Source organism: Borostomias antarcticus (assembly GCF_949987555.1).
Source record: "Borostomias antarcticus genome assembly, chromosome: 4".
NCBI classification, from domain to species: domain Eukaryota; kingdom Metazoa; phylum Chordata; class Actinopteri; order Stomiiformes; family Stomiidae; genus Borostomias; species Borostomias antarcticus.
In genome coordinates, this window is record NC_140237.1 from 6,655,744 (window position 1) to 6,668,487 (window position 12,744).

The window sequence follows — 12,744 nt, forward strand, 5'->3', positions numbered from 1 at the left end:
GGTAAATGTGTGACACAATGACTTCAATACAGGGTAGATGGCAATGTTATATCATATTGAATCCAGTAAGAACCAACTACAAATCTTGGGTGGTCTTGCTGAATTTACCTGGTGGGCGGCACACGCCTTTGGAATTTCCAACACCCTCTTGGTGACATATTCTCAGCATCAGGTCCTCCAATGTGTTTTGGGCCTGGTTCATGTCTACATAGAACATACTGCACAGTTCTATTGACATCCATGCTGCACATGTACAATTCACCTGACACTTCCTGGCTGCTGTTTTCTGACAAAAGAGAAAAAAGGGAGGTTCTGACAAAACAAATTGCCACAAAGTATGCTTCCGATTGGGTTGTATTTATCTTTTATCATAGAACTATTTTCAATCGCCGTACATATGATTGTAAACTTCCGCTAATAGTTATTAATATTAGTTGAGACAGCTCAACTTTCGAGGAAACATGGGTTGATTTATATTCCTTGGCTCATATATTCCTATCAGAAAATAGATATGGTGTCTACTTTCTCTATGCAAAAGCAGACACGGCGGCTATGGTAATTATGATATTGCTATGATCATTATATTTATGGATGACTTACAAAAAAGTCTGAAAATTCGACGCAACGCCAATGGTCATGATGTCAGTCAGCGCACATGCGCTGTGTCCTCCGGACCCATAGTAATCGCAGAGTAATCTTTAGCATCTCTGAGTAGCTCTGGAGTCCGCGTGCTCGCTTCCCTGCCCTGCACCCGACGGGAGGAATAAAGGACATCTTGTACACCTCACGGATGGTGATTTTTTTTCCTGTTAAATTTCTGTTGAACAGTCATTTTGTTCGTAAGGACATTCCTGTTGAATTTTGCAAAATAATGCTGGCTACTGAGGAAAGGTAAGATTCGGTAGTGCAATAGGTTAGATGTTTAACTGATAATACCAAACCTCACAATCAGAATGTTTTGTTGTACTTCGCCAGTCGAAGTGTTGATTTACCGATGGGCATATGTTGTATTCTAAAGACATGTTAAACATTGTACAATGGGCCTAATCCTTGGTCTGAAATGAGGAGTCCTGTTAGTATGCTTTGAGTTTTAGATTACATGATAATCAATGGTAGGCCCTATATCCTAATGAATGCACTTGATTTATACGCATAGAAGTGGAGAGCTGGTCTAAACATTAAATGTCTATAATAAATAAATCGAATAGACTACAGTAACTACCCCCCATACAATAATATTGCTGTAGTCTCAAACAGAGAAAGGTCCATCGCACGAGAAGCCTTGCCTCAGCATAAACGTCATCCTCCCTCGGTTACACAACCACTACTTTATGCGGATGCCCTCAAGAGGACGTTACGTAAGACACTCTTACTTGAAAGGAGAATCATACCCCCCCCCCCCCCTCCATTATGCAACAGAGAAAGAGAGATGATGCAAAGATGAGAAATAGTGTAAATTGTAGCCTTCTAATCCAGGTCGGACCTTTTAACTATGAAAAGGACAAGGGGGAAAAGCAAGGGCCAGTGGTTTAGCCTGCATATGTCTGTCCCAACAGGACAGCAGCACGCAAAGAGGGTGATATACTCTAAAATGGGAGCGCCTGCGTACAGCGTTTGAGTTATTATTTACAAATATTTAAATCCTTGTGGAGACATACAATACAATACAATAAACCAAAACAGTTGAGTTGCTTGTGATAGCTGAGCCTCACCATGTTGTTCCTGTGGGTGGTCCCAGTCTGGGCGTGTCGTTGCTGAGGGCCAGGCTGGCCTGCTCCAGATCTGCGGCCCCAGGGCCTCTGTGGTGCTCCTGATGTCCCTCACCCACTGCTGAAGATCCCGGGTGGGCAAGGGACTGGCAGGGATCCCCCTCTTCAAGCGCCCCTCCACAAAGTGAGTCTTGGGGCTATTGTTGCTGACCTCTCACGTTTGATGCATAATTTCAGAGATATAGGTCACTGTATCTAACACTTAAGCTACTCTTAATAAGTTAGAAAGTTGCTGAACCACTTAAAGGAGTAGGACTACTCCAAATACAAAACTACATTACTACTGTCTGCATGTGATTTACATGTGAAACATGGCTGGTGTAAAGTATATGTTCAATGTTCAAAGATTGTATGGAGTGACAAAGCAGAAGGGCTCACATTTAATGAACTTGAATGGTCTCTACAGGATAGTGAATAAGAATATTGGTTTGGCAAACCCAACATCATCAGAATGCTAAGTTCAATACTGATTATCTTATGAGTAGCCTAGATGGTTTATAAAGAGGTTATTCTCCAATAGGATAGCCTTTTTGTGTCTGGAAGGATGTAAAGTGTTCCTACTGTTTTCAGGATGGGAGGCTGACGGTGACTCAGGTGACCTCTGTGCACGGGGGCCTTCATGTTCCTATCCTGCACTTCCACTACCAGCTGAGCGAGCACCGCAGTGCATGCTGGGAGACAGTAGTGACTGCGGATAGCCTCTTCCTGGAGATACCAGAAGGGCCTCTCGCTGAGGGTAGCAAAGAGGGGTGAGGATCTATCCTTACAACCATGTCACCTTTTTATAATCATACTGTGCTTACTGTATGTTACCAGACACAGGTTTTTGCAAATACATAGTTTGCTTCATGTATTTTTAGTCTATATAATTATATATATTAGGCATGTTGAGCAGAAAAATACTAAATGTTGTAGATCCTAAATTTTTCAAGTGCACTGTAATTATATTTGATATTAATTTAAGATGCCAATTCATCCAGTGGTACTGAAGACATAATGCAGCACCTGCTGTGTGACACTCTGCCTGTAGTATGATGCCCTATGTGGAGGGGAGGATAAAGATTCACAATCTGTTCATCATCCATTCTCTCCTCTCCTCTTCAGTCTCACCAGTCTTCTCAAGTTCTCGGAGGAGGATTTAGGAGTCAGCCATGTGTTCTTGTGGTTCTCCAGAAGCAGAGGGGATCGAGGTAAATCTAATGGAACATTTAGACAGGTTTACCTCAATATAAAGGGCTGTAAACAAGTAACAGAAAGGATGTTTTAGGTAATTTAGTAATTTTTAATCATTCTTACTCATAGACATAGGGTCACGTCAATTATGAATGACTGTAAATTGTGATAATGTATCAGAGTCATTGTATTTTATTATTATTGTATTAAACACTTAACAGGTAAATATGGTCAAACATACATGCATCTCTTATCATGGCACTGTGTTTGTCTGTGTCCTCCAGTGCTCCTCACCAAGATGTTCCACTACATGGGGTTTCAAGTTGTACAGCCAGGCCACCCTCTGGTGCCCATACAAGCAGACCTTCTGTTCCTGGTCTACTCCATGACACCAGCATGCTCTGATGAAGAGTGACCAGCATGTCTCTGGATACACTGTTCTTATGCTCTCATGGACAGATAGAACAGATTTAGGCCAGCACTCTCGTGAGATTTGGTTCTGCAGAAATTACTTTCTTAATTACACCTTGTACCAACAGTCTACAATAGCTTCTCTTCCATTTCTTCATGACCAAAGATCTAATCTGTGAACGGGATGGAAATGTCATCTCTCTCCCCGTCTGTACTCTTTGGCCCATATTTATCAAGCTTTGCAGAGGAGTGCTGATCTAGGATCAGTTGTTACTTTTTAAATTAAATAAGAACAGGTTGGTACCTGATTATGGACCAGCACTCCTACTCCAAGACACTTGATAAATAGCAGTGTTTGTTTCATAATGAGAGGAGTCCTTGAGCGCTACATGCTGTAGTTCAAATGCAGGGACTGGTTGACCTCTTTGGCTAGTTGGCCTTCTAGGACAGTAGAGAAAACCATAACCTATTAGCTGTATTTTTGACCTCTTGCATGTTGCCTGTGCCACAGCTTATACTGTAAGTGGGTCACCTGGTGATACAAATACTACTTTATCCTCTTACCTTCATGTAGCATTATACTAATAGTTAAAACTCCCAAAATACTTAATATGAGTAGATATTATTCAAGAAGTTAGCAATGTTACTGTGCATTTATTCACTGAATCTGAAGTCTTTAATATTGAGTAAGTTGTTTGATGTTTGCTCCCAGATATCAGGATTTAAGGTACTTGTGTTATATAGCAGTCACATTGCTCACAGAAAGGCTTATACAGTATTATGATAGCAAAACAAATCTCATATTTGCTGAAGCACTTTTTCCCCTATGTCTATGCATTCAAGTGAGTGGATTACTGTAGCTGGAACGTGTGAATCTGACCAACCACCTCTGCATTGTTAGGGCTCCCATAGCTGCTGATTTGAGTACACTCTGTTGATCTGAAACTGAGATATTCCATCCTCATAAAACGGTACACAGGGTCGTGGGAATTGTAAAACAATAAATGTTAATTTTGTCTCCGACTTGTCTTTTGTGATTTGTAACCAAGCAGTTACCCAGCGTATGGCAGGTGTTTTCAACACCCTTGTTAGTGGTACTAGATGGAGATTTTGCATCAGTCATGCAATAATGCTTCCCTTCACTGACAATAGGACATCATTTGAGGACCAGGATTTGGTTGCAAAACATTTCTAGAGCAAACTGTGATTCGCCATTTCAAAGAATAAGGAGTGCTCCTGAATGGACAGTGGGGACAGAACCCCACATTTCCCTCTGGATTATGATCTAATGATTGAGTAAACCAATTAGGTTACCCATTACAAATAAACCTCAAATAAATCTGACAAACCTCAATATTTTACACTTTACAAGAATGTAATCTAATGCATTTGATTTGACCCCCTTAAAGTAAGATTCAAGATCTTGACTCTTACAATAAGGAGGTAAAATCATCCAGGTCTCTTATACTGAGTAACCATCAGTGTTTAACCACAGCAAAGGAAAAGCTATCCTGAACTTGCTTCCGCCAGGTCTGCTGGATACAAAACAACATTGAATGTCTTAGTAGAGTTCATCAAAATCTATTGAATGTCTTCAACATTTTGTTGGTTGTTTTCAACATTTTATTAGAGAAAAAAGGAAATAGCGAAGCTAAACACGTTACAGGATGCGATGAAACTTTGAAATTATTATTTTTTTATGTGTAATTCAACAAGTGCTCATTTGTCCTTCTCCTTCTGCTCCTTCTCCTTCTTGTCCTTCTCTGCCTTGGCCTCTTCTGCCTCGTGTCGTTTGATCAGCTCCTCCACCTCCTTCTGTTTCAGAACCTTGATCTTGGTCTTGCCTTCCTCCCGGGTCAGAGTGGCTATTTCCACTGTGGAGGACAGAACATCCAGGAGTCTCACTTAAGCCCATTGCCTATTTCTAGCTGCTGTTAGTTATGCCTTAAATAGTCACACAACTGACATTAAAACAGAAGTCACCTCTAATGCTGTAGACAACTTGTACATAGGTCAACGACGTAAGGTTTTCAAAGTAGCAAAAATTATTAAACTGAAATTACACTTCCCTGACATTTTTTGTATGTTCATTAGTGTCACCTATACCCTTATATTAGTTAGGCCTTTATGTATGCACATATGAGCTAATACAGGATCCTCTCTATGAATATATAAGTTATGTATGATAGTATATGGTTATTGTGACGCCTGTTACAATAAATTGAACAAGCTAGATGAAGTAAACATGTTGTCCCTCATCCATGATCCATGTTCCTGTGGTAATGGAGTAGAAACCTAATATGTTTCAGCGTATAGGTATTTATTAACGGCCACCTTCCAATGGGGATCTATTAATGCCAAAAGCACTGCGACAAGACTCATTTCTGTCTTGTACTAGCAACATTTTAAACTGCAACAGAAAGGTAACCGACTCTCCTACAATTACATAGCATAGAGTCTATGTCCATATTTTCAGCTTTTTATGTGCATATTTAGCCGTATAAAAATGACCTCAAATCATCAGTATAATGGTGCGTTCGTTTGTGGTCGGAGGTGGCGAGTCGCAAGTGGCAAAATACCTACCTCCGACCTGTGTGCATTCAAGCTATAGCGAATTATATAATGATGATATGATATTGACGTCAGCCGGCAACTGGGGGCTGAGAAACATATCCGAATTTGCGACGAGGAAGTGCGAGTTCATGCTGCGTTTTATTTAATCATTCCTAGTAGCAAGTCGCAATTTGCCACCTCCCAGTTATAAACGAACACACCATTAATTCTGTTAGTCCCACCCTGTTGCTTGGCGATGCCGCGTCATTGTGTGAGCATTCCATTCATTAATGTCCATGACTGTAACCGTTACTGGACATCCGATGGCATTAACACAGTAGATACCCTCTCAGATAATTCTAAACTGCAGCGCTATTGTCAAAATTAACAACCCAGTTTAAAACCGACATAACGGCATTTTGAAAATGTGAAAACCGGAATTGTTTATAGGACATTTCGAGCTACAAAGTAAGCTACACTTGCTATCAGCTATCACCAAACATTGTCTGTTTTTATTACCTTAACGTTTTTAGTAAAAATGGACGTTGCCTCAGAGATAGCGTTAATAGACGCACGTCCACTAAACACCTAAAGCTCTGATTTAGAAAGTAGACAGGCTCCTCAGTAGAATAGACTATACTTTTACTGAGGCCCTTTTTTTCTTGCGTTTCTTGAAGCAGATGTGGTTCTACTGCTCCTGCACGTAAAACGTCTGACCGTCATGGGTGAGGGACAACATGTTTACGTGCTCTATATAACATAAGCAGTTGCCCTCTGTATACAGAAATAACTACCCCATCACCCAACAGCCATGTGGCGCATATTCATTGGGCACCTCCAGGGACTCCTTCTGAAATGCCCACCTTTCTCTGCCGAGAGCTTGCTGACATCCATGGTCTTGTTGAGGACCTTGACGGCCAGGGCCAGGGCAGAAGACAGGGTCATCTCCCCCTCTTTGAAATCCTGCTTCAGCATGGACACAGCAGCCTGAGGAAAACAGAGACCCTTTTCAACTACACAAAAATGAAAGCTTGTTTGACACTTTGACCTCATCTTCCCCCCTTTAACAGTGCATACAGCCACACAACATTTAATTTGTAATCCATATTTCTAATACCATTTGCCCATTTTAGCCTGATGGTCTAATGACCAAACCTTTGTTTTTCTAATAAAGTAATTTTGCAGCTAAGAACAGTGAGCGGGAAGCCTCTCTCAACCATCTCCAACTATGTGGATTGTGGAAGATCTGGACTGCATAGTTGAGACTGAACTGACTCAATGGATACCAGGATATGCTGGTGCCAAACCAGACAACAATAAAAAATAAAGAGTACTGTGCATCAGTATTGTGCATCAGCGCCATCTACTGCAGAGCATCTGTCTCAACCTTTGTTTTCTGTCATAGTCCACAGACAAGACATACAAATTAGGACTATTTGGTTTAATTAGGGCTACTTGGTTTAATATCTCCTCCTATAAACAGATTATTTGACATGTCATTTATAAGCTTAGTGCATTCATGCTGTTTTCCTACCAGTTCTTATGATTTTTGCAGTGCATCAATGGTGTAACACAAATGTAGGGTAGGCGATTTTTTTCAGAAGAATCACTTATATTTTTTGCAATCTTTACATCCCGACAGCAATCAATAAATAAAGTGCTCTGGCATAAATAAATACAATTTTAATCTGTGGTAGTCGCAGTACTGTAATAACCCTGTCCCAACATCTCACCATGCGTGGTTGAAACGACTGGATGGCCTACCTGCCTGTCAGCCTACCTGCCTGTCAGCCTACCTACCTACCAAGCGTCATTTGTTTTCCCTCAGTTTGGAGGAGTGGACTACGATGGCTTGCCGAGGGAAAGTCTCATGCGTTGTTGTGGTGAAGGTGTGAGCGCAGACTCACAGCGCTGTTGTTGCCGATGCAGGTGGCCTTCCAGCCTCCGTAGTTCCCGCTGGGGTCACTCTGGTACAGCTGGAAGCCGTAGTGTTTGTCCCAGCCCATGTACAGCAGAGACACACCAAACGGCCTCTTCCCTGTTAGACAGACAGAGACAGACAGAGAGAGACAGAGACAGACAGAGACAGACACCAGAAATGAATGGGTACTTGATATGAGTTCCAACAGTAGATTGCAGGTATGTATGGTAGCTCTAGAAGATAAGGCTGTGATCTGGATTACCTCCAAACTGTGTGTAGGCCTGCTTGATGTCACACAGGGCTGTCACCAGCTGCTCACAGGGGATTGGCTCCTGGTATTGCAGTAGATATCTGTAAGAAAGGAGCATCTGTTAAATCAAAAAACAATACAGAAGATGCTAGAAGCCAACCATAGGTCTTCCAATGCAATATTTTTCAAGTAGAAACTGAACAACAAATCACCATGGTCGGGGGTCGACGTCCCCAGAACACTTACCTCTGTGCAATTAGTCTGAGCTCATTGGTTAACACGTTGGCATCTGAGGTGATTCCAGCTACACTGCAAGCCATGTCTCTGAAAGACCAAGGGCACAAAACCATGTTATGTCTCATTTCCCACAACGTCCGTTGCAGCTAACAAACTATGAAATTGCAGAGGCTTATGAAGTTTATTTTTGTTTATCTGTTTACTTTCAAAATTTTTGTTTGAAAAAAATAATGTCCATGACAATAACGCAACGAATCCATGAAATTGTTGACAACAAATCCCATTGTCCATTCGTTCCAATGTTACATTTTTACTTGAAAAATGTCCCAGAGGGTCATGGCTCTTCAATATCATGTGCCCCTCACCCATGGCTTTCCTGTCCACCCATCTCAATCACTACCGTACCTCTCTCTACCTCTTTACTGTCTGTCTCTCTACCCCTTTACTGTCTGTCTCTCTACCCCTTTACTGTCTGTCTCTCTACCCCTTTACTGTCTGTCTCTCTACCCCTTTACTGTCTGTCTCTCTACCCCTTTACTGTCTGTCTCTCTACCCCTTTACTGTCTGTCTCTCTACCCCTTTACTGTCTGTCTCTCTACCCCTTTACTGTCTGTCTCTCTACCCCTTTACTGTCTGTCTCTCTACCCCTTTACTGTCTGTCTCTCTACCCCTTTAGTGTCTGTCTCTCTACCCCTTTACTGTCTGTCTCTACCCCTTTACTATGTCTCTCTACCCCTTTACTGTGTCTCTCTACCCCTTTACTGTGTCTCTCTACCCCTTTACTGCCTGTCTCTCTACCTCTTTACTGTGTCTCTCTACCCCTTTACTGCCCGTCTCTCTACCCCTTTACTGTGTCTCTCTACCCCTTTACTGCCTGTCTCTCTACCCCTTTACTGTCTGTCTCTCTACCCCTTTACTGTCTGTCTCTCTACCCCTTTACTGTCTGTCAAAGACAAAGAAAAACATTGGTTTTCAAACAATTTCAATCATTCTCTCATTTAGGGTGCGTTGGTAAATGCGCTGAGAATCTGCTCTCATTTCAGAGTGCTTGGGTTAGAATAGAATGACAGTTGGCTTGATTCACTTTGTACAGCTTGTGTTTACAGACCTAGGAATACGTAGCAAGCATACCCTAGGCTATGTCTAGATTTTTCATTTGGCTGAGTTTGAACTGTTATGCTGTTTTGACTGTTTGCACAAAAACAAACTGCTCATATTGAGGTCACAGGAGCAGCTATAGACTTAATTTAATGCTTGGTGTGAACGTTGATTGGTGCGTCAATTATAAACGTTTTAATTACCTCTGCCCAGGACGAAGTCCGGGTGAGGAGGTTATGTTTTCGGTAGTGTGCGTTAGTCTGTCAGTTATTTTGTCTGTCAGCAGGATTATGCAAAAACTACCAGAGCGATTTTCATTAAACTTGGTGGAGGGGAGGAGTGTAGCATGGGCCATTGAAGAACCCATTCCATTTTCTGGGAGTGGATCCGAATCACGGGGCAGATCCCCGAACTGCTCACTTTTGTTAACATTACCAGATAGACCAGACCCGTACATACAGGTATTTCACAATATTTAATACATCCATGACTACTTAGCTTCTGGCTATAACAATCAATAGCATGCTGCAAACGATTGATTCAGCTAGCTAGCTACCCCTTCTGGCCCCTGGGTGATACTGTTTTTTGCTTCCCTCTGGAATATGTAGGGGTGGGACCTATGCCCACCTCCCTTGTTCTCTGTAAAGCACATTGTGTTGCCTCGGTGTAGGAAATGCGCTATACAAATAAAGCTCTGATTGATTGATTTGATTGATACCTACCTATTTTGCAGGTATTAGAACCAAAATAATTTAATCATGGCATGATGGCGAAGATCAACAGCTTTGAATTAGCTAGTTAAACTTGTAGCTAGCTAGATTACTGCTGTGGGTCCTGTCATAGTTAGGTTGCTGAGGTACATCAGAGAGCAGAGCTGAAGAGCACCTGTCCAGCTGACCCCCAGCGGTGTCAAACCCAGCTGCTCATAAACTGACACGGTGATGCACCACCAGGATATTGGACTCCTGTCCACATGACAGTGTCCTGAACCCCAGATTGTTCCCAATGACCAGGTTGGCACCTTTCATGGCAGTTGGCCGTCATTGGTGTGTGAATGTGCATGTGAATGGGTGAACGACAGGTCATTGTGAAGCGCTTTGGATGAAAGTGCTATATAAGTACAATGTTACCGTTAATGTTAATAACTTACTCATTGAGCTTGTAGATCTTCTCTGAGAAAAACACTTCGTCAAGCAGTTTGTGGATATTGCGCCTCTCTGCAGCCAACAGCACTCCATCATTTGCTAGAATCCCCAAACATGTGCCTGCATGACCAATGGCCTCCATGGCGTACTCCACCTGATAGAGGCGCCCTATGAAAACAAACAGGCCTTATTAGTTAGGATTATTTAGAATACCAGCTCTAACTCAATTTATAATGTTAGGATGACAATCTTAAAGGTGTGTACTGTTCACAAAACCTGCGCTCACATGCTCATTTTGATGCCTACATGATGGCTTCAATCATTTTCTAAACAGTGCAGACTCAACTTGCAATATCATTGCCCATCACAACATATGCGGTAGGGAAATACTTTGACAAGTATTCACTTCAAAAGCCCTTCAAATGTAACCGGGCTAATTATGGATATAATATTACATGTAGCACAAGTCACAACCGCTTTGAAAAAAGATATAGAAATATCTCACAAGCGCTTCTATGTTTATATGTTATCATATCATGAGAAGAACACTTGAATTATATAATAATAATAAATATTAATTAATTTATATAGCACACTTTAAAATGTAGGACAAATCTCAAGGTGCTTCACAGAGTCCAGTTAAAAAAAAAAAAAAACATAAAGGGCAATAACTTTGAAAGAGACGAGTTATGAATAAGAACACTTGCCTTCAGGTGAGAAAATGGTTGTCCGGGAATCATATCTGCGAGACTAATTGGAAGAGAGAGAATTGTTGTGGATGGCACAAACCAAACAACCAAAAAGATGCTTCTCCATAAAATAGGCATCTTTACATTTTAAATAGTCAAGATGCCTATTCAGAATAAGTTATAACGTTAGTGTAATGGTCATGATTTTCTGATTCTGATCCCAGTGTTTTCTGATACAAGTTGAACACCACTGGTTTGAAAAAATAGAACATATACTCACCATTCTTGAAACGTCTTTAAAACCTGTAAACACCAATCATTTTAGGCATGTGTCTTTCTGGCATTCTGGAACAAGAACAACTGTCTAGCTAGCTACACTAATAAGCTAACATTAGCTAGTAAGTGAGCTTGCTAGCTATATAGCACTAGGTTAAAAGAATAAGCTAGCTAGCATCGACTCTGAAAAAATGCAACGCAATGTTAAGACTGCAGCGTGCCGTAAGGTGTTCATATTTTATTAGACAGTAAACTAGTACTACTGCCAATAGGTTTAACGGATGAGACAGCAAATTACTAGCATGTATGCTATCGGCGTAGCGTTAGCATTATAGCTGGAAACAGAAAGCAAGTTTCGCAGGCTAGCTAACCTGCTCGCATGCTTACTAATGCTAGCTAGCTTACTAATGCTAGCTAGCTACTAGCTACACATAACTACCCGGCTTCACATAACTTCCATTTGCAGGCTAACGTTAGTTAGCTAGTTGCTGGCCACAACGAAATCATACTTATATATAATAATTAGATTTAATTAAACACACATATTTATATCAATATTACTCAGTGCATGAAAGAAGCGACAACATTTACCTCAAAGAGATGTCGTTTTGCTCTCGGTTTGTTGCTGACACACTGTGGGCGTAGAGGCAGTGGAGCGGAGGTAGATTTCTCTGTCGCCAGAGCTCAGTCGCGCCATCTGTCTTCTGGGACGGGTTCTGGGTGGGATTATGTGGTGATAATGTTTATGATTATGTGGTGATAATGTTTATGATTATGTGGTGATACTAGGTCATCCCGCATTGCAGGATGCACCATGGAGTTACTTTGCTCGTTTCCTACACTAGCTCACAGCTGCTCATGCCTGTTGAGATAGAAGAGCAGAAGACACATTTAAGTTAACATTAGGTAGAGAAAGAATTGGCAAATTGGCAAGTGACAACATCAAAAGTCATGGCAACCAAAATAAAACAATGTGGTCACTGTTTGACAGGTGGGGTTCAAACAAGAGATGAACTTCCTACTACATGGTAAGACATTCAATGAAGGAACAACTACTTTAACAAATTCAACTCTGTAATGTCAGACTTCAAAAAGCGTATAAGATAAATTCACTATAATGACCTCTCAAAATGAAAAATAGGCTACTCCTAGGAGAAGGAGACATGGCACGTATGGCGGCCTAATATGTATCATCATGCCACAACCTGAGGGACAGTGAGTG

The 12,744-nt window shown here is 41.4% G+C and overlaps 2 protein-coding genes across 2 annotated transcripts; one reads left to right on the forward strand and one right to left on the reverse strand.

Annotated features, from left to right (window-relative positions):
* Positions 1–1,591: 1,591 nt before the first annotated feature.
* On the forward strand, positions 1,592–3,357 carry LOC311308112 (ornithine decarboxylase antizyme 2-like; the record flags this gene model as incomplete). The annotated part of the gene is given in 6 exon segments (XM_084437048.1): positions 1,592–1,605; positions 1,739–1,811; positions 1,813–1,893; positions 2,340–2,518; positions 2,874–2,959; positions 3,227–3,357. Coding segments are annotated over 6 exon segments (564 nt in total).
* A 1,604-nt stretch (positions 3,358–4,961) lies between these two features.
* On the reverse strand, positions 4,962–12,169 carry psma4 (proteasome 20S subunit alpha 4). Its single transcript, XM_084436677.1, has 9 exons — positions 12,114–12,169; positions 11,527–11,549; positions 11,265–11,307; positions 10,563–10,725; positions 8,324–8,401; positions 8,090–8,178; positions 7,814–7,944; positions 6,770–6,893; positions 4,962–5,227 (listed from the first exon to the last, which is right to left on the reverse strand). Exons 2-9 carry the CDS (start codon positions 11,527–11,529, stop codon positions 5,073–5,075), a joined length of 786 nt encoding a protein of 261 aa, XP_084292803.1. The 5' UTR covers positions 11,530–11,549; positions 12,114–12,169; the 3' UTR covers positions 4,962–5,072.
* Positions 12,170–12,744: the final 575 nt, after the last annotated feature.

Coding starts and splice junctions, on each gene's coding strand:
- psma4 (XM_084436677.1), bottom strand. Junction 7,945..8,089: donor GGCCTACACACAGTTTGGAG/GTAATCCAGATC, acceptor TCTGTCTAACAG/GGAAGAGGCCGTTTGGTGTG. Junction 6,894..7,813: donor GCATCGGCAACAACAGCGCT/GTGAGTCTGCGC, acceptor TGTTTTCCTCAG/GCTGCTGTGTCCATGCTGAA.